The 27,395-nt window shown below is 52.9% G+C and overlaps 2 protein-coding genes across 6 annotated transcripts in view; both read left to right on the plus strand.

Moving 5' to 3' along the window:
- The window catches only part of LOC127035702 (maestro heat-like repeat-containing protein family member 2A), a 112,913-nt gene that overhangs the window by 73,657 nt on the left and 11,861 nt on the right, over nt 1–27,395 (plus strand). For 3 of the 4 annotated variants that reach the window (XM_050925966.1, XM_050925967.1, XM_050925972.1), the window contains exon 1: nt 23,837–24,062. The exons of the other annotated variant lie outside the window; for it this stretch is intronic. In XM_050925966.1, the coding sequence (XP_050781923.1) occupies nt 23,864–24,062 (199 nt within the window). In that variant the 5' untranslated portion in view covers nt 23,837–23,863. Of the gene's footprint in view, nt 1–23,836; nt 24,063–27,395 lie in introns of those variants that run through there. 4 annotated transcript variants of the gene reach the window in all.
- Nucleotides 13,654–21,704, plus strand: LOC127035738 (syntaxin-binding protein 2-like). Of its 2 annotated transcripts, XM_050926027.1 has the most exons (6): nt 13,654–13,811; nt 14,836–14,917; nt 16,534–16,612; nt 17,289–17,392; nt 21,188–21,303; nt 21,639–21,704. In XM_050926027.1, exons 2-5 carry the CDS (start codon nt 14,903–14,905, stop codon nt 21,239–21,241), a joined length of 252 nt encoding a protein of 83 aa, XP_050781984.1. In that variant the 5' UTR covers nt 13,654–13,811; nt 14,836–14,902; the 3' UTR covers nt 21,242–21,303; nt 21,639–21,704. The 2 variants fall into 2 exon arrangements, with proteins under 2 accessions (XP_050781984.1, XP_050781983.1); XM_050926026.1 differs by lacking the exon at nt 13,654–13,811 and having other exon boundaries at nt 14,783–14,917.

The raw sequence follows: 27,395 nt of genomic DNA on the forward strand, positions 1-27,395 counted from the left end.
TCTGTGGGCCAACTCTTCTTCTGCTTGTTTCCTTCGGTAGGCCACCTCTTCTTCTTCTAGTTTTCTTTTGTGTGCTGCCTCCTTGGCTGCCTGTTCTCTTTGGTAGGCTGCCTGTTCTCTTTGGTAGGCTGCCTCTTTGATCTGTTCTTCTCTTTCTTTCATCTCCATCTCTTTTTGTTTTATTTCCGGTTGTCGCCTGTGTTCAGCTTCTCAGAATTGTTCTTCGGCCTCAATTTTTGCCTTAGAAGTCATGGTTCCTGTTTTCTTGTGTTGGGGTGCCCTCCGGTGTTTATCTTCTGCACTGCAGGTTCTCTGTTGCCTCCTGATGTCTGCCTAGCAACAGTGCCTTTTTTCCCTTTCTCTCTCTAGCTAATGTTCAATGAAGGGAAACCAGAAAAACCACTTTATTTGCATGCATATAAGTGCTGGTACTTGCCTCCTAATGGGAGGGCTATTGCATGACAAAAGACCCTTAACAGTCTGGTAATGGCTTCTCGCTTAACATGCAAGCCACAAACTGCCAGAGAGAGCAGAAAAAAAAATTTCCTTTTGGTTCCCTTTTAAAACCAAACTGTTTCTCTCTGCTAAAAAGCCCTTAGCAGAGAAGAGAAAAATATAATATTCCTTCTGGCTTCTGGATTCTGTCTATCCCTTAACCGCTGCACACCATATCATAACCTTAGTCCCAGTTTTGGACCTTAGCGTCCAAAATATGGGGGTTAGTATGAAAACCTCCAAGCTTAGTTACCAGCTTGGACCTGGTACCTGCTGCCACCACCCAAAAAATTAGAGTGTTTTGGGGCACTCTGGTCCCTCTGAAAAACCTTCCTTGGGGACCCCAAGACCCAAATCCCTTGAGTCTCACAACAAAGGGAAATAATCCTTTTTCCCTTCCCCCCTCCAGGTGCTCCTGGAGAGATACACAGACACAAGCTCTGTGAAACTACACAGAGAGACTCCCCCCTCTCTGTTCCCAATCCTGGAAACAAAAAGTACTTTCCTATTCCCCCAGAGGGAATGCAAAATCAGGCTAGCAATCCAACACACAGATCTCCCCGATTTCTTCCTCCCACCAATTTCCTGGTGAGTACAGACTCAATTTCCCTGAAGTAAAGAAAACTTCAACAGGTCTTAAAAGAAAGCTTTATATAAAAAGAAAGAAAAATACATACAAATGTGCTCTCTGTATTAAGATGATACAACACAGGGTCAATTGCTTAAAAGAATATTGAATAAACAGCCTTATTCAAAAAGAAGACAAATCAAAGCACTCCAGCACTTATATTCATGCAAATACCAAAGAAAAGAAACCATAGAACTTACTATCTGATCTCTTTGTCCTTACACTTAGAAACAGAAGACTAGAAAGTAGAAACTACTTCTCCAAAGCTCAGAGAAAGCAGGAAGGCAGACAAAAGACTCAGACACACAATTCCCTCCACCCAAAGTTGAAAAAATCCGGTTTCCTGATTGGTCCTCTGGTCAGGTGCTTCAGGTGGAAGAGACATTAACCCTTAGCTATCTGTTTATGACAGTTTGCATGGAGAATCTGGGGCAAAACTGGGAAGCGAACCCAGATTGTTTGAATTCTTGCCTCTCCCTTTAACCCCAAGCCCAGCATGTGTGTTTACAGTGTTGTTTTGGTCTGTGTTTGCCTTGCATTGGCTTCCAAGGGAGTCTCATAGACTCATAGACTCTAGGACTGGAAGGGACCTCGAGAGGTCATCGAGTCCAGTCCCCTGCCATCATGGCAGGACCAAATACTGTCTAGACCATCCCTGATAGACATTTATCTAACCTACTCTTAAATATCTCCAGAGATGGAGATTCCACAACTTCCCTAGGCAATCTATTCCAGTGTTTAACTACCCTGACAGTTAGGAACTTTTTCCTAATGTCCAACCTAAATCTCCCTTGCTGCAGTTTAAGCCCATTGCTTCTTGTTCTATCATTGGAGGCTAAGGTGAACAAGTTTTCTCCCTCCTCCTGATGACACCCTTTTAGATACCTGAAAACTGCTATCATGTCCCCTCTCAGTCTTCTCTTTTCCAAACTAAACAAACCCAATTCCTTCAGCCTTCCTTCATAGGTCATGTTCTCAAGACCTTTAATCATTCTTGTTGCTCTTCTCTGGACCCTCTCCAATTTCTCCACATCTTTCTTGAAATGCGGTGCCCAGAACTGGACACAATACTCCAGTTGAGGCCTAACCAGAGCAGAGTAAAGCGGAAGAATGACTTCTCGTGTCTTGTTTACAACACACCTGTTAATGCATCCCAGAATCACGTTTGCTTTTTTTGCAACAGTATCACACTGTTGACTCATATTAAGCTTGTGGTCCACTACGACCCCTAGATCTCTTTCTGCCATACTCCTTCCTAGACAGTCTCTTCCCATTCTGTATGTGTGAAACTGATTGTTCCTTCCTAAGTGGAGCACTTTGCATTTATCTTTATTGAACTTCATCCTGTTTACCTCAGACCATTTCTCCAACTTGTCCAGATCATTTTGAATTTTGACCCTGTCCTCCAAAGCAGTTGCAATCCCTCCCAGTTTGGTATCGTCCGCAAACTTAATAAGCGTACTTTCTATGCCAACATCTAAATCGTTGATGAAGATATTGAACAGAACCGGTCCCAAAACAGAACCCTGCGGAACCCCACTTGTTATACCTTTCCAGCAGGATTGGGAGCCATTAACAACTACTCTCTGAGTACAGTTATCCAGCCAGTTATGCACCCACCTTATAGTAGCCCCATCTAAATTGTACTTTCCTAGCTTATCTATAAGAATATCATGCGAGACTGTATCAAATGCCTTACTGAAGTCTAGATATATCACATCCACCGCTTCTCCCTTATCCACAAGGCTCGTTATCCTATCAAAGAATGTTATCAGATTAGTTTGACACGATTTGTTCTTTACAAATCCATGCTGGCTATTCCCTATCACCTTACCACCTTCCAAGTGTTTGCAGATGATTTCTTTGATTACCTGCTCCATTATCTTCCCTGGCACAGAAGTTAAACTAACTGGTCTGTAGTTTCCTGGGTTGTTTTTATTTCCCTTTTTATAGATGGGCACTATATTTGCCCCCTTCCAGTCTTCTGGAATCTCCCCCGTCTCCCATGATTTCCCAAAGATAATAGCTAGAGGCTCAGATACCTCTTCTATTAACTCCTTGAGTATTCTAGGATGCATTTCATCAGGCCCTGGTGACTTGCAGGCATCTAACTTTTCTAAGTGATATTTAACTTGCTCTTTCCTTATTTTCTCTTCTAAATCTACCCTCTTCCCGTAAGCATTCACTATACTAGACATTCCTTCAGACTTCTCAGTGAAGACCGAAACAAAGAAGTCATTAAGCATCTCTGCCATTTCCAAATCTCCTGTTACTGTTACCCCCTCCTCATTGAGCAGTGGGCCTACCCTGTCCTTCGTCTTCCTCTTGCTTCTAATGTATTGATAAAAAGTCTTCTTGTTTCCCTTTATTCCCATAGCTAGTTTGAGTTCATTTTGTGCCTTTGCTTTTCTAATCTTGCCTCTGCATTCCTGTGTTATTTGCCTATATTCATCCTTCGTGATCTGACCTAGTTTCCATTTTTTATATGACGCCTTTTTATTTTGTAGGTCACGCAAGATCTCAAGGGTAAGCCAAGGTGGTCTTTTGCCACATTTTCTATCTTTCCTAACCATCGGAATAACTTGCTTTTGGGCCCTTAATAGCGTCCCTTTGAAAAACTGCCAACTTTCCTCAGTTGTTTTTCCGCTCAATCTTAATTCCCATGGGACCTTGCCTATCAGCTCTCTGAGCTTACCAAAATCCGCCTTCCTGAAATCCATTGTCTCTATTCTGCTGTACTCCCTTCTACCCTTCCTTAGAATTGCAAATTCTATGATTTCATTATCACTTTCACCCAAGCTTCCTTCTACTTTCAAATTCTCAACAAGTTCCTCCCTATTTGTTAAAATCAAGTCTAGAACAGCTTCCCCCCTAGTAGCTTTTTCAACTTTCTGAAACAAAAAGTTGTCTGCAATGCAGTCCAGGAACTTATTGGATAGTCTGTGCCCCGCGGTGTTATTGTCCCAACATATATCTGGATAGTTGAAGTCCCCCATCACCACCAAATCTTGGGCTTTGGATGATTTTGTTAGTTGTTTGAAAAAAGCCTCATCCACCTCTTCTGCCTGATTAGGTGGCCTGTAGTAGACTCCCAGCACGACATCACCTGTGTTTTTTACCCCTTTTAGCCTAACCCAGAGACTCTCCACCCTTCCGTCTCCTATGTCCATCTCCACCTCAGTCCAAGTGTGTACATTTTTAATATATAAGGCAACACCTCCTCCCTTTTTCCCCTGTCTATCCTTCCTGAGCAAACTATACCCATCCACACCAACATTCCAGTCATGTGTATTATCCCACCAAGTTTCAGTAATGCCAATAATGTCATAGTTGTATTTATTTATTAGCACTTCCAGTTCTTCCTGCTTATTACCCATACTTCTTGCATTTGTATAAAGGCATCTAAGACACTGGTTTGATTTTGCCTCCCAGCTTTGCCCTGACCCTCCTTCCTCTCTGCCATTATAGCCCGTGCTCCCTCCTGTTTCCATCCCATCTCCCAGGTCTTGTTCCCCACTTACCTGTGGGCTTTGCTCACCTGTCCCCGTTGGCTTCCAAGGGAGTCTGTGGAATTTCCTTCACTGGAGGTGTTTAAGACCAGGTTAGAGATACACCAGTCTGGGAATGTCTAGGGATGCTTGGTCCTGCCTCAGCACAGAGGGCTGGAGTAGACGACCTCTCAAGATCCCTTCCAGGCCTACATTGAAATAATTCTCTTTTGTGCTGTGCCTTGTTCTACGCTGAGCTGTTTTGCATGGTGCCATTTGGAACTGGGATTGCACCATGTTGTGTTGCAAAGTTTTATGGTGCATTGTTTTGCCTCAGCTTGTTTGGTGCCTGTGTTGTGTTGGTTTGAGTTAAACTCTTTTCCATTGTGTACTTTGCCCTAGGCTGTGTTATTTTGCATTGTGTTGCTTTCTTTTCCTTGTATTGTCATTTTATGCTGTGGAGTGTATTTTTTTGTTGTTGTTTTTCTGAATTGCCTGACATTATGTTGTGGTGGTCTTGTTTTTTTTTCTGTATGGTTTGTTTTTATACGTATATATTTCATGGCATCCTAGAAATGTAGAGCTGGACAGGAGCTCAAGCTGTCGTCAAGTCCAGCTCTCTCTACTGAGGCAGAACCAAGTATATGTAGATTATTTCTGACAGAGGTTTGTCCTACCTTTTCTTAAAAAACTCTAGGGAAAGAGACTCCACAGCTACCCTTGTGAGATTATTCCAGAGCTGAATTGCCTTAGCTCTGGTGACACACGCACAGATTTTAGTGGTGATCAGCTCTGGAGAGAGAGGAGACCCCGGTGAGTGGGCAGCTGGGTAAGGAGACTAAAGTTGGGAGGAGAAACACTGACGTGTCCAAGGTCACCCAGGCTATCCGTGATGGAGCTAGAAATAGATCCCAGTTCTAGTACCACTGTACTGCTGTTTTGGGCTCTGAAGGTCTCTGCCACACTGGTGTTTTTAGGCACTGGTGCAAACCCTTAGTATAGACAGAATTTACACTAGTGCACTCTGACTGGCACCAGTGCACCATGTCCCGGTTTGAAGCTTTGAGGTTGGGGGGGACAGTAACCTTACTGAGGCCTGGGTGTGGCTGACCAGTGCAGCTGGTAAGGGAGGGGCAGCAGTGAGTGCTGGAGGTATGAGCCAGGAACACAGCCCCACAGGGCTGGATACTGACTTCTCCTGACCCAGGGGACACACCCAGGCTGTGTGCAGGGATTGCAGCTCTGCCAAAACAGCCTGTGCATCCATGGACAAACCACCTTTTCCTGCAGCCTAATACCATGGGGTCTGGGGACCTTTCCAAGCTGCAGGAGATGGGGCACTGGAGTTACTGGGATCTGTTCCGGGGTCTGTCACTGACCTGCTTGGTGGCCTTGGAGAAGGCACAGCCCCTCTCTGCTTTCCTCTTACTGACTGTGTACTGTAGGATTGTGATCTCTGTGGGACAAGGATGGTTCCACTCTGTCTGTGCAGTGTTCATCACAATGGAGGGGTTGATCTCAGACAGAGTCTCTGCCATGAGCTGCACTATGCGGCCCCGATCTCCTTCAGTGTCTGTGCAACGCAAAGCACAGTTTATAGACTCACAGACTTTAAGGCCAGAAGGTAGAGGTGTATTTCAGATGAGGTCTCATCAGTGCCTTGTATAACAGCACTAACCCTTTCATGTGTCTACTGGAAATACCTCGCCTGATGCATCCTAGGACTGTATTAACCGATTTCACGGCTGCATTGTATTGGCAGCTCATAATTATCCTGTGATCAACGAATGCACATTGGTCTTTCTCCTCCTCTGTCACTTGAATTGATACATTCCCAGCTTATTGCAAAATTATGCACTTGGGGACTAACAACTAGAATTTGTGCACTATTAATTTTCATCCCATTTCTATTACTCCAGCTTTCAAGGACATGCAGATTTTCTTGTATGATTTTCCTGCCCTCCTCCATACTGGCAATCCCTCCCTGCTTTGTGTCCCACTCCCACTTCTCATGCCAAGATCACTAATAAAAGTGTTGAGTAAGATTGGTCTCAAGACTGATCTGAGGAACTCCACTAGTAACCACCCTCCAGCCTGACAACTCACCGTTCAATATGACCCCCTTGTAGCCTCCCATTTAACCAATTCTTTATTGACCTTTCGGTTCTCATATTAATCCCCATCTTCTCCAATTTAACGAATAGTTTCCCATGTGGAACTGTATCAAAAACCTTACTGACATCCAGATCATGTTTCTGTGGCACGATCTACCTTTTGTAACACCATGTTTTATTTATGTATAGTGCTGAAGGCTGGGAGGAAGTGTTAGCAATAGGCTGAGAATGGCCATGTGGAGGTTGGGGAGGGGATGGCAGACAGTGGGGAGGTAGGGAGGATGCGGCATTGGAGGGGAATGTGTTTTGTAGGAGTCCATGTCTCTGCTCCCTGTGGCTGTGGTGCATTCTGTACCAAAGCAGCATGTCAGCAGAGCAGACGCACACAGCGTAGCTCTGCCTGGAACATGCAGCGTTCACTGCCAGACGGGCTGGGCGATTTTTCAGGGACCCAGCTTGATATGCCTGGTTGGGGTGAGTTCAGTTGGATGGGGGTCTGGGGCTCTGATAGTTTGCGATGTTCCTTTTTGCATAGTCAGTTCTTTCCATTTATTGTTTTACCCCTACCTATGCCCGATGCCGCTCCCGTCTTAACTTGCTTTGGTTATTTCACTTCCAGTTTTTAAATGGGATCTAAGAATTGCAATGCTGAAGGAAAGATAAACAGAACCATTTGAATGTTGGCCCAGAGCTGGTAGAACTTTACCTAGTGACGGTCGGCTGTAATGACCGGGTTCCCTATAGCATTTTCTGGTGGGGTGGATAAAGCAACGTGAAAGAGCCAAATGCGCGTTTTAGGGCGAAAGGGCTCGTCAGGTGTTTGCTCTCTAAGGAACATGTCACGGCCAGGGCTTGCAGTCTTTCAGGAGAGGTGTACTGGATTGTATTTAGGAATCTCAAAATAAAAGCTTAAGATGGCTGGTTCACAATATCCAATGAAATCTTGCAAACAATTATACAAATGGACCCTACTGCTGTTAAAACAACATGATATTAATACTAATTCAAAACTGACATTAAAATTATGAGAGAAACGCATGAGAAAGGAACTGACACCTACTTACCATTTCTGAATGCCTAAAATTTTGACACTCCCTCACACCATCTTTTTTTAAAAGTGATGCACAGCCCAGGATTTGGCTACACTTGCAGCTGTACAGCACTGGGAGTTAGAACTATCTTCGTACAGCTGTGTAGGGAAAGCGCTGCAGTGTGACCACATTGAGAGCTATCAGTGCTGCCGTGTGGCCACATTTGCAACAGTGTTGGGAGTGGTGCATTGTGGGCAGCTATTCCAGCATTCAAGCGGCTGCAAGGTGCTTTTCAAAAGAGGAGGGTGGGTGGGGGAGACAGAGAGAGTGGATTTTTGGAGCTGACACTGTGTCAATTCCCTGCCTTGTAAGTTCTAAGGACTTGAAGATACACAGCATCAATCTTCAATCATTTTAAAAGTTGCGACCCCTTCCCCCACCCCTCTCTCATTCACTAAATGCAAATAGCCTTCAGAGTAGATACATAGAGCTGAAACACCCCTATGGGAGCTCAGCAAGGGATTTCACCATGGGGAGAGACAATCCATCCATAAACTTCCAGAGAAGCCTGCTACCCCTAGTCCTGTGCTTAGCCTGCTCTAGTCATTCTTCTTCTCTTTCTTTGAGGAGATTTATCTTCCTGGGGTGTGCAGAGAGGAATCAGTCTCTGTGGCCCCTCAAATGCAGTGACTATGGCTGGCTATTTGGCAGGGCTTCGTTGGGGAAAGGTTTTGTGCCTCCACCAGCATCAGCACCAGCACAAGGGCAAGTTGCAATGTGGTCTTAAGCAAAGCTGTTAATTAGACAAACTTGTGTTCAGTTACTGGTAATAGTTGAAGGCCTGATCCTGCAAATGCACAGGTGAGGAACTTTACTCTTGTGAGTAGTCCCACTGAAAGTCAGTGGACCCACTCACGCATGGTACTAAGCACTCTGCCCCTAGGCTTTAGTCACTATAATGTCCTAAGTGGGCCATAAGCCTGAGCCTTCCAGAAAGTCACTCTCGGCCTTAGGGGCGAAAGGACTAGCTCTTCTGTTTTTAGAACTAGAGGTCACCAAATTAATAGGCAGCAGGTTTAAAACAAACAAAAGGAAGCATTTCTTCACACAGTCAATCTGTGGAACTCTTAGCCATAGGATGTTGTGAAGGTGAAGACTAAAGAAAGGAAAGAATAGAATAAGGACAGTGCACTTCAAAAAAAGCAGATGTCAACAAACTCAGAATGTGTAGGGAAGAAAATGGGGTGGGAGGAAATATTAAGAGAAGTAGGAGTTCAGGAGAGCTGAGAGTTTCTCAAGGAGACAGTATTAAAGGCACAATGGCAAACTATCCTGATGCACACAACGCACAGTCACTCTTTGCCAGAGGATGTTGTGAAGGCCAAGACTATAACAGGGTTCAGAAAAGAACTAGATAAATTCCTGGAGGATAGGTCCATCAATGGCTATTAGCCAGGATAGGGAGGGATGGTGTCCCTACCCTCTGTTTGCCAGAAGCTGGGAATGGGCAACAGGGGATGAATCACTTGATGATTACCTGTTCTGTTCATTCCCTCTGAAGCACCTGGCATTGGCCACTGTTAGAAGACAGGATACTGGGCTACATGGCCCTTTGGTCTGACCCAGTGTGGTCATTCTTATGTTCTTTTCTCTGGCATAGCCCTGGCCTACATTTAAAATTTAGTTCAACTTAGATCTCTTAGAGGTGTGAATTTTTCACACCACATAGCACTGTAATTAAGCCAACCTAGACCCTGGTGTAGACACGGCTAGGTCGACAGAAGAATTCTTCCAGTAACGTAGCTGCCACCACACTGGGAGGAGGTTTACTAGAGTGATGGAAAGCCCCCTTCCATTGATGTAGAAAGTGTCTACACTATGGTGCTGCAGCAGGACACACTGATTCCAGACTTCTGTGTTGTAGTTTGCTTCAGCTGTTAGTGGCTGAAGCTGGGGCTGAAGGCAGGACTGGGGGGCCTCCCCTCTGTGACTGTGGCTGGAGCCACAGCTAGAACTGGGACCTTTCACTCCCCTGCCCTACAATTGCATGTGACTTTGCAACCAGAATCCTGCGCCTCTATCCTGCAGCTTCAGCTGGGGGCTGGAGCTGGAGCCCTGTGCCCCTGGCCCTGTGGCTTCTACTGGGGGCTGGAGCTGGGGCCATGAGTCTTTGCCCTGTGGCTTGTGGTGCAGGCTGCAGCAGGGGCTGAACAACCCCTCTTGCAGCTTCCTAGGGCTCCCAAGGCTGTCGTGTCCTCCCCCTCCGGCGCGCACCCCCCCCCACGCTTGCCCAATGTGTCCTGATATTTCACTCTTGTGATCTGGTCACCCTAGTGTTAGTCCTTGTCTTCTGGCAACACCCTGATCCGCTGTGAGGGCTGCGTTACTTCAGAAGCCCAACCCACGGCTGAATCTCCCGCTCAGGCTGCAGTAGACGGGGCCTGTGGCTAAATCCAGATCACAGACCTGGGGTTTAAAAGACCCTTGGAAAGTGGATTCTGTTCTGATGTTCCATGGTTGTTCCCAGAACTGGGACTGAGCAAAAGTGGCCAACAGCTCAGGACGGCCGGAGGTGCTAATAACCCTTAGCTCTTCTCTTAGCTTCTCCTCAGTAAATCGCACCATTAGGAGGGCCTGACACGTGACTTTTGAATACTTTGGGGTGGGCCATACTGTCCCGGTTCAAGAGGAGTCTCTGAAGAGGAATAGCAGGGGGCTGCAGGTCAGGAGTGAGGGGCATCTGCAGAGCCGTGGGGGGGTGGAACCCAGGACTGGAATAGCTGCAGATCAGGAGTGAGGAGCACTGGCAGAGCTGGTGGGGGACAGACCAGGGCTGGCATAGCAGGGGGCTGCGGAGAGGAGTGATGGGCACTGACGGAGCTGGGAGTGGGTGAGAGCCCAGGGCTGGGGTAGCAGGGAGGCTTGCCGTCACATTCCACCCCAGGGCAGCTGTGCCACGGTACCGCTGTAGTGAAGACGCTTCTGTCTGCATGGTTAAGCCACATCCGTGAGAGGCGGTAGCTATACTCCCGTCAACATAGCACTGGCTACACCAGGGGCTAGGTCGGTCTAACTGCGTCACTCGGGGGGGCGGGGGGGATGTGTATATTTTTCACACTCTTGAGGGACGCAGTTATCCCAGTATAAGGCTGTAGTGTAGACCTGGCTTAATGAACCATCCTGCACAAGTGAAAGGCTGTGATCTGTACAGCCAGCCCCATCTGTGGAGCGGTCCCGCTGAGGAGCAAGGAGGTGGATTTTACCCCTGTACATGACATCAGAGCCTGAGACTGGCATGCTGCATCCAGCTCTGGGGTGCACATTTTAAAAAGACCGTGGGCAGCTTGGAGACGCTGCAGGGAGGAGCCACAGAACTGATCCAAGAACTGGAGCAAAGGCCAGCTGGCGAGAGGCCTAGAGCTCAGCCTCCGTAACGCCTCCGGAAGGAGAAGGGACTTAATTTCAGTGTCTGAGTCTTTTCCAGGGGAGAACAATCCTGGGTGCCAAGGAGCTTTTCAATGCAGTGAGGAAGGCAGAGCAAGAACCACTGGCTGGAAGTTAGAGCCAGCCCAGATCAGCTTGGAAATAAGGCACCAATTTTGCAGTGGGAGGGTGATTGCTGCCCCCCGGCAAGGGGTGGATTCGCCATCTCAGGGGGTTTCAGAGCCAGCCTTTATGGAAGAGGCTTTAGCTAAAGGCAGGTAATTGGCTAAGTGCAGGGAGACCTGGGGAAACTCTCTGGCCTGTCAAACAGGACGTGGACCTGGATGATTTGATGGTTCCGTATGGCCTTATACTCACTCTCTCCTGTCTCTTCTTTTCGCTGCCAGTTGTTGCATTTTTAACATCCCAAATCCAGATTAGCTGCGGGCAAGGAAGGAAGAAGGCGGATTATCTGGTTCCATTCCCAGCAATTGAGTTAATTCGGTTTCAGGTCCGGATTTGGAAGGACTCATTCAAGGGCGCTGGCTAAGGAGGCTTCTCCTAAGTGGCACATGGCTGCATCACATGAAGAGCTTTTGGTTTGGCTGTGGGGAAAGTTTAATGGCTTGTCAGAGTTTGAGGGCAGTGTGGTCTAAGAGTCAGGACTCCTGGGTTCTCCTGTTGCCTGTGGCAGGGGAGTGAGGTCTAGTGGTTTGAGCTGGGAATGAAGACTGTGGGAGGGGAGCATTCTCTAGTGCAGCGATTCTCAAACTGTGGGGCAGGTCTCTCAAGGGAGGTATGAGGATGTGTCATGGTAGGCATGTGCTTTTTAAGAGCACTGGCTGTCTGCCCCCAGTGGCAGGGGCTCATGCAGCAGGGCTGTGCACTCCTGGGAGGCGGGAATACAGGGGACAGCCAGAGCCCCACCACTAGACTCGGGCTCTCCATCCCCCTGTCCCAATTGCTGTCTGGGGAGGTGGTGGGGCTCCAGCTGTCAGCCCCAGGGTGGCAGCAGAAGTGCAGAAGTAAGGGTGACATTGGGGTGCTAAGTCTGCTGTGAAAAGTGATGTTGATGAATATCATTTTTTCACATCGCTGTTCTTATTTCTGTGCAGTCGCTGCTCTACGCTGTGCCTTCAGAGCGGGGCTGGGTGGGTGGTATATGTACTTGAGGGGTACCATGACACCTTAGTAAATAATGTACAGTGCCAAGCACAGTGGGTCCCTGGGCCATGATTCGGGGTCCTAGATAGGATTATAAGCCTGGATAATGGAACTGCTGACGGGTCCAACTAGTAGGATGGGATCTGTCCTGTACAGGGCTAAATGGCTGCAAACATAAAATAGCAGCAGGAAAGTTAAGGGCAACAAGCAGGAGGGGAGCGATCAGATGCAGTGGGTTGATCCAGGTGGCAGCAGCTGCAGGGAAGGAGGCTCTTGTCTTGTGCCTGCTGTGAAGGGAGTAGAAAGACATGAGGGTGTCTTTGACCCAGCTTCTGAACTCCCAGGGGGCCCTAGCAGTGCCTGGAGAGGCTGCTCGCTGTGAGCTGGGGCGGAGGAGATCAGCGCTTCTGTAGAGTCTCATGCCTTGGGGATACTCTAGCTGTGGTTGGAGGCAGGGCAGCTCAGTTGGTGAATGCAGTTCAGCCTGCCTGGGGTCTGGTCAATGCATTGGCCCCAGCTGCTTTGGAAAGGAGTCTAATTTGGCCTTGACGTTAGTTAGAATTTGGGGAGGGGGTTTCAGCAGAGAGAACAGCATTTAGGGGCTGCAGGTAACACCACTATCAGATGGTGTGTGACCACTGCTCACCGTGAGCCATGCCCTATGGGGCCAGCCAGAATCCGGTGCTTTGTAGGAGCAAAACAAACAGATTTATTATGATAGCACCCAGGAGCCCCAGTCATGGACCAGGGCCCCATTTGCAAGGCATTGTACATTATTCATTAGGTGTATTATGGTAGTACCCAGGAGCACCAGTCATGGGCCAGGACTCCATTGTGCTGAGTGCTGTACATTATTTATTATGTGTATTATGGTAGCAGCCAGGAGTGCCAGTCATGGGTCAGGGTACCATTGTGCTGGGCACAACAAAAAGATAGTATTTGGCCCGAAGAGCTGACGATCTTATTGCTTAGCTTGGCTGTGTAAGGGGCCCAGGAGACAGGCCCGGCAGTTCCCTGAGCGGGGCATGCGTTGGAGGGGTTCTATGTGCAGGACTCAGGATTCAAAGTCTTTGTCATATTGTCGTCCCCCACACACTGTAGGGGGTCCCTGGATCCCCTCCATTAGAGATGCTGGACAGGATTGGTTGTCTTGCTGCACGAGGCCAGATCCTTAGTTCAGCTGTGCTCGTGTTCTGCCTGGCAGAAAAGAAGGGGGCTCAGAGCCATGGCCCATCTAGCCCGCCACCCCACCACGATCGCTGACTGGGGGCTTTGCTAGAAGTATATTGCTAGCTGGCCTGAAAGCAGCCTCTGAGCCACTTCCCCAAGGGGTCCTTCCACCAGCCAGTGGGTTCTGGCTCAGGGCACAGCCATCCTGTCCGAGCCCCACCACTAATCCCGGTCTCTTTCCCTCGCAAGGATCCTCAGCATTGTCTTTCGCAGCATGAAGAAGGAAAGAGAATGGAAGGTAAGCCGGCCGGGCCTACTGCCCAGGTATCCCCCATGGGATATGCTATATCCATATATTGTGCTCCTCCCTCTCCAGCCTCTTGGGATTCATTAGGAACCTGAGATTTTCCAGGCTGGATCAGATCCCTGCTCTGTGTAGCCCATCACCCATCCCCAGCTAGGCTTTGGTATGTCTTCCTTCCCACTGTGCTGGATCAGATCCAGCTTGTCCAGCCAGCCCCATATCTGCCCCCACACACATCGGATCAGACCACTGGGCTCAGTGAGCCAGCCTGAGTGGGAGGAGGAACAGGAGAGCGCCAAGCATGGGCGCAGTATGCACCATTGGGCAGGCAGGTTATTGAACCCCCGGCATGTACTGGGCTGGGGTGTGTGGAGCAGTGGGCTAGGCCGGTGCGGCAGAGGGAGCACAGGGGACTAGCTTTCCCAGTGGCTGGATCTGGTGCAGCGGGATGCTGGGCTGCACAGAGCAATGGGTTCATTAGGCATGGCAGGAAGGCGGTGGAGATGTTGGGCTGATGGCCTACAGGGCTTTCCTAGGGGAACACGGAGACTCCCCTTGTTCCATTTCTCTGTGCCCTGCTCCTGGTTCTGTCTGAGGGCTGGGGAGCGGATACGTGGTGGATCAGAGCAGGGCACTGGGAGCTAGGACTCGTGGGTTCTGTCCCTGCCTGTTGCACTCACTCTGTCATCTGGGTGAAGAGGCTGATCTCCTCCAGTCTAGGAGGATGGAACCATTCCGAATGGCCAGGTGTCCCAGGTTTGTCTCCGTCTCCTACATCTCGTACCAGCCACTCTGCTCGGAGCTGCTCTCCTTGTCGCTCCTCACGCAGTCCTTAACACGGTCAGCTCAGCCAAGTGCAGGCTTGGTAACGGCCCTGCCACTCTGCTGTGGAAGGGGCTGGCCCGGGAGCCGTCGGCTCTGCCGTTAGCAGTCGCTCTGCTCCCTTGGCTGTGCCGTGGATGATGATGGTGGGTGGCTGGGCTCAGGGCAGTGAGTAGCTCCCCTCTCGCTACCCCAGGTGCTGATCATGGACCACCCCAGCACGCGTATCCTCTCGTCGTGCTGCAAGATGTCTGACATCGTGGATGAAGGCATCACGCGTGAGTGGCCCCTCCCTCCCATCTGCTCCCCCTACCAGGGCTCCCTTCTCCCTTGGACACACCTCACAGTCGGGGAGTTGACTTGTCTACATTCACGTTTGCATCTAGTTTCCCCCCTTTGCAGCCCTGTAGATGCCCTCCTTGCTATTGGTACCTTCCCAGCCAGATCTAGTTCCCCTTAGCCCCGTGCTTTCAGCCTCTAGAGCCTCTTCAGCGCTTTTCTCAGACTCCCGTTAACTCCTCGCTGCTTCTCCCCCACGCTGCAGGCAGGGTCCTGGCTGGGGAGGGGGAATGCTGGCTCCCTGCTCCAGGGTGGAGGAGCCCTGGGGTTGAGGGGCCCAGAGCTGAGCCAGGACAATAGCGGGGTGCCCCCAGCACAGTACAGAGGGACCTTCCCTCCCTGCTCTGTACTGTCGCAGGCCACGGACCCATATCAAACCGGCTGCTGCATTGTAGCCTGCGGAACCCCCCAGCCTGTTGCCAGCGAAAATCCCTGTTCCCCTTGGCTTTCCCTTCCCCCCATCCTCATGGAGATCTGCTGGGGCGGGTGGCTAGGACACACTGACCCACACCCAGTGTCTGCTCTCTCCTAGTTGTGGAAGATATTAAGTGCCGGGAGCCAAACCCCAGCCTGGAGACCATCTACCTGCTTAGCCTTGTGGAGAAGGCAGGAGCTCGGACCTGCGGCAGATGGATGGGGGGAGCAGGGGAGACCCTGGGGTAGCTCCTAGTGCTGCCTGGAGGTGGCGCTGTCCAAGGGGATGCGCAGCATGATATCAGGATATTAAAGAGGCCGGTAGGGGTTCCCCAAGAGGCTGCTTCCCCGGAGCTGGACTTCGTGTTCTTTGCCACGTGAAGCACAGACTGTCCCCCAGACCTCTCCGTGGTGCAGTCCCATGGGGGTTGGATGGGAAGGTGCAGCACGCAGAGAAAGACGACCTCAGCTGAGACTGAAAGCAAAGGAGAATTGCTGAGGCAGGCGCTGTGGGGGAGGAGGCTCCTGTGTCTGCAGCAGGGAGGCGAGTGGAGGGAGACCAGGGGCAGGGGGCGCTGGCAGAGCAGGGTGAAGCCCAGAACCCGCAGGGGCTGCGTGTGGAGGGAGCGCTGTAGGAGAGGACCGTGATCTGGGGCTTGGGACAGGGCAGCCAGGTTCTCACCTGTCACAGTGGCCGGTTGCAGAGTCCAATCAGCTTCCGAACACCCTGCCTGGCTAGCTGGTGTGGCGAAGCTGCAGGTGCCCAGTGTGGCGCTGGGGGAGAGAGCGGGCTCTGAAGGCGGCTGCCTGGGATTGCTGCTTGGCCAGCTGTTCCCTGGGCACTGCTCAGAGCCCACTTAGTTCAGCAGCAAGGCCAATGCCAAGTCCCTTCTGTGGCCGAGCACGGACACTTGTGTGCCAGCGAGAGACGTGACTGGGCCCTGAGACTGTCCTGGGCACATGGGCACATGCCCTGCTCCAGGTGGGGAGGGAGCCCAGAGCCAGAGGGGTGAAAACCAGCCCACCTCCTGACGGCATCATGCTGGGCCCTGAGTCCCTAGGGGCTGGGCATGGGCTGGGCCCTTCGGGCAGCAGGGAGGGAGCTTGGCCGATGCTGACAACTCCCCTCCCCACTTTGCAGTCGGTGCAGGCTCTGATCAGTGACTTCCAGGGCACCCCCACCTTCAACTACAAGGTGGCTCACGTCTTCTTCATCAGCCGTGAGTATCAGGGGGCAGCGGATCCCCCAGCTGGGAGTCTGGCCAGCGATACACTGGGGTTGGGGTGGGGTTTCTATCTGCCAGCAGGCCAGTACCCCAGCAGACCAGACCGAACGACCCCACCTATCCCTTCCCCCCTTCTGCCCCACGGGCCTGCCTCCAGCCAACATGGCTCACAACATGCACCCAGAAAGGCGGCCTCTGGCTACCATTCCCAGCATGCATTGCTCCATCAGTCCCAACTGGGGTGGGGAGATGGGACACCACCAGAATACCCAGTGTGTCAGGGTCACATTTGCTTCTCCTCATTACAGTGGCAGGGGGATCCCAAGTCCCCATTCCTCCTTGTGCATCATTTGGAGTTACACAGTCTGGTCACTTCCCCCTGTGGAGGGGCTGAGGGCAGGGTGTGAGACAGGGGCTACATAGGAGAGATTGTGCCCCCCTCCTTGCTGCTGATGCTGCAGAAGGCGAGAGCCTGGCGTTACTCTGGTTTGGTGGGGCTGGACTCATGGTTGACTCCTGTGTGGCCCCGCTGGCTTGCCCAGGTTCCCCACAGGTGTGCAGCACTACGCCCCTGCTGTACCCGTCCTGACCCTGTCTTTGGGGGCTGGCGCTGTGCTGGGGCTCTTGAGCCCTGTACCTGTCACCCCCACCCACTGCCTTTGCCTTGCAGCCTGTCCTGAACCTCTGTTCAAAGAGCTGAGGAAGTCACGGATCACCAAGTCCATCAAAACACTCAAGGAGATCAATATGGCCTTCCTGCCCTACGAGAGCCAGGTGAGGGGTGGCTGGGCTTTGGAGGAGCCGGGCCGCGGGGTGGACGGTGACGTACGACACCCCACTCTTAGTGTTCAACGTGGCTTGGGGGGAACCTTTCCCTTCTAGGGCCCTAGATTTGATGCCAGCACAGGGCAGCAGGGACTAGCCTGCTGCTCACACCCTGTGAGACGTGGAATTGCTGGCTTAGATATATACGGGAGGAGCACGTGAGAAGTAGAAGGAAGAAGGAGTGATTTTGAACCTGCTCGGAGATCCTGGCGGGAGAGGGGTGGGGGGTCTAGACCCCCTTGGAGATCCTGAGGAGTTGGCAGAACAATAGCATTCCCTGTGTGAGGACTATGGGCCCTAGCCCTTCTCTAACACTGGCTGTGGGCAGATCTCAAAGTGCTCTACAAAAGCCAGTGTCCTTATCCCCTCTGTACAGATGGGGAAACCAAGGCACTGCCTGTGGAAGTGTGTGCCCAGCACAATCTCTCTGTTTATAAACAGGGCAGTTTGGTCACAGAACTAAGCTTCACACACAGAGCCTCTTCCACACTTGGACACTCCTGTCTGTGTGCGCTCCTACACCCATCCCCATGGTATCGGACCCTCACTAATGAATTCAGCCTCCCAGTGGAGGCAGGGTGGCCTGTGTTACAGATGGAAAACTCAGGCATGCAGGGAGTCTGTCAGACCAGGACTAGAACCCAGATCTCCTAAGCCTTAGCCACAGCTCATGCCATCCCCATCCCATTCCCAGTAGAGGGGAGCTGCAAATCCACCCTGCCCTGGATTCTCATACGAGATACCCAGTGGTTTCTGTCTCCCTAGGAGAAGCAAAGTGATGTAAAATCCAAGGCCTGCCCAGATCTCTCTGTCCTGTTGCTTCTGCTCTTGCTTCCAGCCTTTGCCAAGCTGCTGGGAGACTGTGCACCTGTGACCAATTGGGAATGTTTGTGATATCTTTTATGAAGCTGATGCATGCCTCAGTTTCCCCTATATGTTGCATGGCTTCTCAGGCAGGGAGCTGGTGTGGAAGGACTCTCAAGGAAGGGAATTAAACCCAGATCAGCCTGGGGGCCAGAAAGACCATGCCGACTCCAACGGCTCCTGGCTGGATGCTCCCAGCAGGGAATCGGAGCAAGGGCCCCCAGCTCGAGAAGCACAGAGTTGGGAAGGTTTGAGCTGGAGGATAAAGTGAGGGAACCTGGGAGCTCTCGCCTGAGAACTGACCAAGGTCAGACCGAGGCCTGGTCTACACAAGACAATTGGGTCAGTGTAACTGCGTCGCTCGGGGATATGAGAAAGGCGGCATCACAAGTGATGCAGCTGCAGTGGTTTACATGTAGACGCAGTGATGAACTGGTGCCGGTTTGCGGGAACCAGTTCTAAAAGGGCTTCTAAATTTAATAACTGGTAAGTTGAAGTGACTCAGGAGCGTAGCTGGGGAAGAAGAGGGGGAACGGCCGTCTCCCATCATCACATTATCCAAAAGTGGCTGTGACGAACTGGGAAAGTTCTTAATGTTTTCTCTGAATACTGTGTTGGTGCCTCAGTGTCCCCATGGCAGTTCTTAAGTATGTGGCAGAGCAAAGGGCCAGTGCACCTAAATGCCTGGCACTCTGTCTCCTAGCAACTGATGGCCTGGGCCCCTTCTCTGCAAAGGTGCCAGCTGAAGGTGTTGGAGACAAAGAGATCAGGTGACCTCCTGGCCCGGGAAAGGGGCTGAGCAGAGAGGAGGGGCTGGGAGGGGTTGTTAGTCTGGAGCTGGCTGGGGTCAAGGGTGGAGGGCAGACCTGGGGTCTGGCTCACTGCCCCCCCCCCAGAATGGACCCAGCCGAGGGGTCCGGTTTGCTGTATCTACAAGCTCTGTTTTAGACCCTGTTCCTGTCATCGAATAAACCTCTGTTTTACTGGCTGGCTGAGAGTCACGTCTGACTGCAAAGTGGGGGTGCAGGACCCGGTGGCTTCCCCAGGACCCCGCTGGGGTGGACTCGCTGTGGGAAGCGCACGGAGGGGCAGAGGATGCTGAATGCTCCAAGGAGAGACCCAGGAGGTGAAGCTGTGTGAGCTTCTTGCCCTGAACAAGTCTGCTCCAAGGGAGAGGAGGCTCCCCAAACTCCTGCCTGGCTTGTGGGGAGCAGTTCCAGAGCATCGCCCAGTGACTCCGTGACAGTGGCATCTTAGGCGCCGATCCCATGAGTGCTCCATCTCCCCACCCCCAGCCCCATCTCACCTCCGCTCCGCCCCACTTCTTCCCCCCTTTCCCCCCACTTCTCGTGAATCAGCTGTTCACGCGGAAAGCCTGAGAGGGCTGAGAAGCAAGCAACGACTTGGTGCTCAGGCCCAGGGAGGTGGAGATGGAGCGTAGGTGAGCTGGGGCAGGGGAGTCGCCCGCGCCGCAGCAGGTAACCGGGGGGGGGGTGGCGTGCAGGGGAACCACTCCCTGGCACAGCTCACCTCTGCACCGCCTTCGCCTCCCTGTGAGCTTGGCCTGACCCAGTGATCCAGTCGAGCGGCATGGCTGTAGCGCAGCCAGCCACCTCCAGGCAGCGCAGTAAGGGGGCAGGGAGCGGAGGGAGGTTGGATAGAGGGCAGGGGAGTTTGGGGGGGTGGTCGGGGGTGGATGTGGATCGGGGCAGTCAGAGGGTAGGGAACAGGGGTTTGAATGAGGGCAAGGGTCCTGGGGGAGCAGTCAGGGGATAGAGAAGTGGAGTGGGTGGGACAGGGATCCCAGTGGAGGGTGTCTAGGAATGCGGGGGATGGATGGGGCAGGAGTCCCAGTGGGTGAGGGCAGGCCACGACCCCCTTGTGAGATGAGGAGGGAACCGGTTGTTAAGATTTTGGCAGCTCATCAGTGTGTAGACAGGCCCTGAGGGAGAGACCTGGAGCCTGAAAACAGGTTTCGCTGCAGCTCGGCCGGGCTCTGGGCTGACCAGAACATCCTCTTGCTTTAACCTTCAGTGGGCTGGGCTGCTGGAGCTGGGGTCCAGGTGCCTAAGAAACAGGACTGTTCTAATGACACTGGGGGAGTGGCCCTGTCACACGACACTGGGGGAGTGGCCCTGTCACACGTCTGTATCAGGGTCTGTCTCAGCTGTTCTCGCTGGGCAGGGCTCCCGGGGTGAAGCCCAGCGGTTCAGTCTCAGGAGGTGGGGAGGCCATGTGGCCTGTCCTGCAGGAAGAGAGATACCTGTTGGGGTTTGGCATAGCAAAGGGGTTCCTCCCAGACACTTCCCCAGCTGGGGTCCTGGCACCGACCCTGTGGATCCATGAGCATCTTTCCCATCCACCGAGGCAGTGTGGACTAGTGGGTAGAGCTCTGGACAGGGCCAGGAGACCAGGATTCTTGGGCAAGTCACCTTGCCTATTTGTGCCCCCTTTGGGATCACTAGCTGCTGTGACACAGACGCACTGTAAGTCTGTAACACCGTGGGCCCAGATGCTCCACCACTGCTTTGGGGGACGCAAACCCCACTGATACCAGCAGTAGGCACACAGCTGCCCCAGCAGCAAGGGGACCTGGGAGTCAGGGCAGTGGGAGCTGCTGCCACTTGGAGCTCTGATGGTCCAGGGGGGCAGGCACCTCCCAGGGAATCCAGGACAGTGAGGGGATGGGGCTCTCTCCTAGGAGCTCCTGAAGCTATTGAGGGCTGAAGACACATCCCTGAGACAAGGAAGTGTGGGGCCCAATCTGCCCTGTGTCTCTGGGGGCAAGGGGGGATATTAACCCTGCTCTCCCCACCATTCCCCTGTCCTTCCCCTGATGGGTAGCAGGAGTCATTCTGTCCCCTTCTCTCCGTGGTTCAGGGACCAACGAGGACTGAGAGGACAAGCAGGAGGAGGAGGAGGAGGAATGGGTAGATGTGGCTACAGAGGAGGCTGCTGTCAACATCATCCAAAAGTAGCTCCAGTGCAGAGAAAAGGTACAAACCTTCCCTAACTGGGCTGGGACCGAGACTGTCTTCCCCTTCCCAGCACCCGACTCACTGCAGAGGGTCTTGCCCTGATGAACCACCACCCCTAATGGGGACCTTTCTCCTGCATGCTCTGGGACTCCCCAAGATGGGGGTGTTTGTCTCCTCCCCTCACAGGCACTGTCCCAGATCCTGACTCTGCTTGTGTAGGAGTCGTGGGTGATTTGGACAATGGGCAGGTTCCCGCTATCCTCCAGGGAGGCCTGACCCCTGCAGCTGATGTGGATGGGGCAGGGAGGTACCAGGCTAACAGGCTCTCTCTCCCCTAATCCCTCTCCTGGTAGGTGCAGGAAGAGGCCCAGCAGCTCATGTTCCTTCACGCCATCCACCCCACATGTCTCGCTGCCCAGCAGAAAAGGCAGGACACACTGGAGCCGCACTGCTGCCCTTCTATGAAATGAACTGGTTGAGTCTGCTCCAGTTCTCTCGTCTGTAATCAAGAGGCTAAAATGAATGAGGGATGGTCTTATGATTACAACATGGCCAGGGCCGGCTCCAGCTTTTCTGTTGTCCCAATCTGCAAAAAAAGAAAAGGAAAAAAGAGCAGCAGCACTTCAGGAGTAACTTATTGCTAATATGGGGAAGTCTCTGGGAGAAGAGGCCGTTCTGGTCAGCTGTCTGTCATGGGAGCGCAGGGCTGGTCTCCTATTGCCACCTGCTGTGCCAAGAGGGCAGTGCATGAGATCAGGCAGGGAGTGAGGGCTGGGCCAGCCCCCCGATGTGGGTCTGAGATGCTGCGTCCAGCCCCTTCCTCCAGTTCACCAGGGCCTGGGAAACCTTCCTGACCCTGAGAGCACAGTCCCTCTTCCCCCATCCTGCCCCATACTGGCCCATACTGGCTCGGTGGGGAGGGCCCTGCTCTGTGGCCCTTCCTGTAACCCTGCTCAGGTACTGGCACTGCTCAGGCACTCAGCCATTATGGGAGGATGACTCCCCGACCCCCACCCTGGAAAGGGAACCCCAGACTGCTCCCCCAGGGACTGTCAATCATTCAGTGAGGAACCATCCCATTCCCTCCCCGCAACGGGGCCTGGCATGGCCACCAGGTCCGAGGTTCCTGCTGCTGGGCCCCTGCTGACCTGTCCTCCACCCTCCCAAGACATCACTGAGGACAAACTGGACAAGAAGTTGTCGCCCTTTGTGTTGGAGCCGGTCCCTGCCACCAGTTCCCAGGCTGCTGTCAGGTAAGGCTGAGCCTGGCTGGGCTGTGGGGAGCAGAGCCCTGACATCCCCCCACCCCCAGGGTGTAGGAGCCTCTGTGCCTGGGAGTGCGTGGCCAGGACCCTGCCCTCTATGGGGGAGGGGATGCCCAAGAGCCTGCAACCCTGGACCCCTCTCACCATGTCTCCCGCCCCCCAGCAGTCCCTCAACACACCAGAACCCAGGATGGAGGAAAGGGACTGGCCGCGCTTTAGACAGCACCCCCATCCCAGGGCAGGTGCCACGCTCCCCTACTCCCTCTTGCCTGCTTTGGGTCTCCTGTCCCACTGCCTTGGGCAGGGCCTGCCCCCCAGCCTCCTCCAGGCGTGGTGGGAAGTTTATCGGTTCGGGGCACCCTGACTGGCTCCTTGCCCCTGTCCGGTGCTGCCCAGCCTGGGACAAGTCTCGCTCCTGCAGCCCCTCTCCGCTGCATGTCTCCAGCTTCTCGGAGACGCTGGTGGCCACCGTACGGAGCTGCGGGATATGCTGCCGCCTGCAGTGCACCCCTGTTCCAGGGGCTCGATTGGCTGAGCTGCCCGCGGAGCAGTACCCAGGTGCTTCAGACCCGGGTGGAGGTAAGCAGGAGGGAGGTACTGGCATGGGCAGGCTGGTCCTGTCCTGTGCAACATTCAGCCACGCCCGAGGCCCTACGGGGAGGTGAGGATGGGCGCGGGGATGCCTGGGCTTTGTGCCAGCCCTGCCATTGACTCCCCACTGGCACATCCGAGCTAGCTTGGGGGATGTCTCTTGGCTTGGGGGCTGGGCCGCAGAGAGGGCTGGTGGTGAAGTTTCCGGCCACCAGGGCCCATTGGATTGTGCCATATGAGCCAGGCCAGGACCCCACCGCCGGAGGAGTGGGTGACGAGTCTCTCTCTCCTTTGCTCCAGTGCCCCGACAAAGCCCACTCTCAGCTGCTGATTGTGGACCGGAGCTTCGATCTGGTGTCCCCACTGCTGCACGAGCTCACCTACCAGGCCATGGCCTAGGACCTGCTCAGCATTGAGAGCGACACCTACAAGTAGGGGCTGGCTGCCAGCAGGAGGCGCCCCGCACTCCTCCTCAGGCTGGCTGGGGTGGATGTGACCCAGGCACCTGCGCTGCTCTGCAGCCCCCACACTTGGGGTAGGGGTGCCGCAGCCTGACCCCGTCTCCCCTCCCTCGCAGGTACGAGATGACAGGGACCAGCGACTTGTGGGAGAAAGAGGCACTGCTGGATGAAGACAACGAACTCTAGGTGCAGCTACGGCACATGCACATCGCTGACATCTCCAAGTGAGCACGCTCAGCACCGCCCCTGACACGCCCCTGTATGCCCTGCCCATACCCTAGATATGCTCCCACGCGTGGCTGGGCTGCTGTGGCTGGCCCCAGGCAAGGCCTCTGCCCTCTAGGGGGCACTGTGCGCTGGAAGGGGCCAGGATCTCACCACCGCCTCCCTCCAGGCCAACATCGAGGACCTGTCCCAGATGCTGAAGAAGATGCCCCAGTACCAGAAAGAGCTGAACAAGGTAACGGGGCTGGAGCTGTTAGTGGGTGGGGAGCAGGGAATTCAGTGGAGTTGATGGACGGGCAGGGTGCTCTGTGAGTCTGGTGAGGGACAGTAGGGACTCTCTGGGGGGCAGGGCACTCTGGGGCACTCCGCTTTACTGCCTGATGAGAGCTGCTGACCTGTCCCATCGGGCAGAGCCATTTTCCCCCCAAGTGCTGTGTGGCACCATGGGCAGCAGCCTGCCCGTCAGTGCCCAGAGCTGCCCCATTAGCCCCAGCAATGGCAGCCCTTGGGTAACGCCCGTGTCTTAGAATCATAGAATATCAGGGTTGGAAGGGATCTCAGGAGGTCATCTAGTCCAATCCTCTGCTCAAAGCAGGACCAACTCTAACTAAATCATCTCCGCCATGGCTTTGTCAAGCATGACCTTAAAAAACCTCTAAGGAAGGAGATTCCACCACCTCTCTAGGTAACCCATTCCAGTACTTCACCACCCTCCTACTGAAAAATTTTTTCCTAATATCCAACCTAAACCTCCCCCACTGAAACTTGAGACCGTTACTCCTTGTTCTGTCATCTGCCACTGCTGAGAACAGTCTAGATCCATCCTCTTTGGAACCTCCTTTCAGTTAGTTGAAAGCAGCTATCAAATCCCCCCTCATTCTTCTCTTCTGCAGACTAAACAATCTCAGTTCCCTCAGCCTCTCCTCATAGGTCCTGTGCTCCAGCCCCCTAATCATTTTTGTTGCCCTCCGCTGGACTCGTTCCAATTTTTCCACATCCTTCTTGTAGTGTGGGGTCCAAAACTGGACACAGTACTCCAGACGAGGCCTCACCAATGTCGAATAGAGGGGAATGATCACGTCCCTTGATCTGCTGGCAGTACCCCTACATATACAGCCTAAAATGCCGTTAGCCTTCTTGGCAACAAGGGACGCTATTGACTCATATCGAGCTTCTCATCCACTGTAACCCCTAGGTCCTTTTCTGCAGAACTGCTTCCTAGCCATTCGGTCTCTAGTCTGTAACAGTGAATGGGATTCTTCCGTCCTAAGTGCAGGACTCTGCACTTGTCCTTATTGAACCTCATCAGGTTTCTTTTGGCCCAGTCCTCTAATTTGTCTAGGTCTCTCTGTAGCCTATCCCTACCCTCCAGCGTATCTACTACTCCTCTCAGTTTAGTGTCATCTGCAAACTTGCTGAGAATGCAATCTACGCTGTCCTCCAGATCATTAATGAAGATATTGAACAAAAGCGGCCCCAGGACCGACCCTTGGGGCACTCTGCTTGAAACCGGCTGCCATGTAGACATGGAGCCATTGATCACTAACCGTTGAGCCCGACGATCTAGCCAGCTTTCTGTCCACCTTATAGTCCATTCATCCAGCCCATACTTCTTTAACTTGCTGGCAAGAACACTGTCGGAGACCGTATCAGAAGCTTTGCTAAAGTCAAGGAATAACATATCCATTGCTTTCCCCTCATCCACAGACCCAGTTATCTCCTCACAGAAGGCAATTAGGTTAGTCAGGCATGACTTGCCCTTGGTGAATCCATGCTGACTGTTGCAGATCACTTTTCTCTCCTCTAAGTGCTTCAGAATTGATTCCTTGAGGACCTGCTCCATGATTTTTCCAGAGACTGAGGTGAGGCTGACCTGTAGTTCCCTGGATCCTCCTTTTTCCCTTTTTTAAAGATGGGCACTACATGAGCCTTTTTCCAGTCATCTGGGACCTCCCCCGATCGCCATGAGTTTTCAAAGATAATGGCCAATGGCTCTGCAATCACATCCGCCAACTCCTTTAGCTCCCTTGGATGCAGTGCATCCGGCCCCATGGACTTGTGCTCATCCAGTTTTTCTAAATAGTCCCGAACCACTTCTTTCTCCACAGAGGGCTGGTCACCTTCTCTCCATACTGTGCTGCCCAGTGCAGCAGTCTGGGAGCTGACCTTGTTTGTGTAGACAGAACCTTGCTCCTGCAGCTCTCGGGAGAGGGCCTTGGTGGGCTTCCAAACCAGCCCGTTGGAGCCACTCCTAGTGCCACTGAGCCATGTGCCAATGGAAAGCTCCTGGCCACTGGCACAGGTACCCTGACAGCTGCAGGTCTCCAAACCCCAGCCTCGTGGTGACTAACAGAGAAACCGTGGGCTGCTTTGGAAGCTGCTTCTTCCTCGTGATCCTCTCCTCCAGATCCCCTGCTCCATCCCAGAGGGCGGGTGCTGGAGGGCACTGACTTGGCCATGCAGATGTGGGTTGGGGCCTGGGCTGAGCCAGGTTTGGCGCAGGGATGGCCTGGCTGGGTGCACCCTGTTTGTGATCATCTGGGCCTGGCCTAGGCCACATTAGACTAGCGCCCCTTCAAGCCCCATGCCCCTGGCTGGTTCACGGGAGGGGTGGGGAGGGCAGGCGGGAGACAGGCAGAGGGAGAAAATGCAGTTCCTCTCAGCAGCACTAAGGGCACCAGCCAGGTCAGGCACTCTCAGCCTGTGCGCTCCCTGCAGCTCAGACTCTGCATTGCACCTCTCCTATGCCCATACCCATCGCACCCTGCCATGGCTTTCCCAGCACCTGCCAGCCTCAGAATGCCCCAGGCTTCGCAAAATATGATCCCAGTCCGTCAGGGGGGTTGGAAAATGCCCAGCAGCATCCGTGTGATATGAATCCTCAGTAACAGGCACCCAGAGCGGGAGTGACTCACATGGATTTGGGGGCAGAGCTGGGCATGGAACCAGGAATCCTGCCTCCCAGCCACTGATCTAACCACTGGACCCTACTCCCCTCCCAGAGCTCAGTGCAGAACCCAGATGTCCTATCTCCCAGCCCTCTCTGCTCTCTCCATATTTCTGTCCCATCGTATCCCTACTAATAATTGTACATGCAGCTTGCTGAGGAATGTGCCCTGGAAGAGGTCAGTCCCTTCGAGCCCAGCAGGCCCTGTTTCCCCTGGGCCAGCTCCTCTCTCCCTGCTGGGCAAATGAGCACTGCATGCCTGCTGTGGATGGGGTGAGAGACCGTGGCACCTGTGATCTGCTGCTGGCCTCAGCCCTGGGGACTGGTGGGAATGCAGTGCTGTGACGTTGCACTCTATATGATTTCATAAAAATATATAATGTAACTGGAATATGCTTCATGCAAAAGGTCTCTTGTAAGGTATCATTACAAAGCATATAATCTACTGAGCGTGGTCATCCTATTTGTATAAATGTATCCCTCTTGTATCTGAAACTAGGAATATGAAATATCACTCTGAGGACCTATTGCAATTATGCAATACAAATAATCACATGCTGATCTACAGAAATACTTTTGTACCGTGGCCATCCCCACTGGTTTAAGAGATTAGTCACTGAA

The sequence above is a fragment of the Gopherus flavomarginatus genome, chromosome 16, assembly GCF_025201925.1.
Source record: "Gopherus flavomarginatus isolate rGopFla2 chromosome 16, rGopFla2.mat.asm, whole genome shotgun sequence".
Classification (NCBI taxonomy): Eukaryota; Metazoa; Chordata; order Testudines; family Testudinidae; genus Gopherus; species Gopherus flavomarginatus.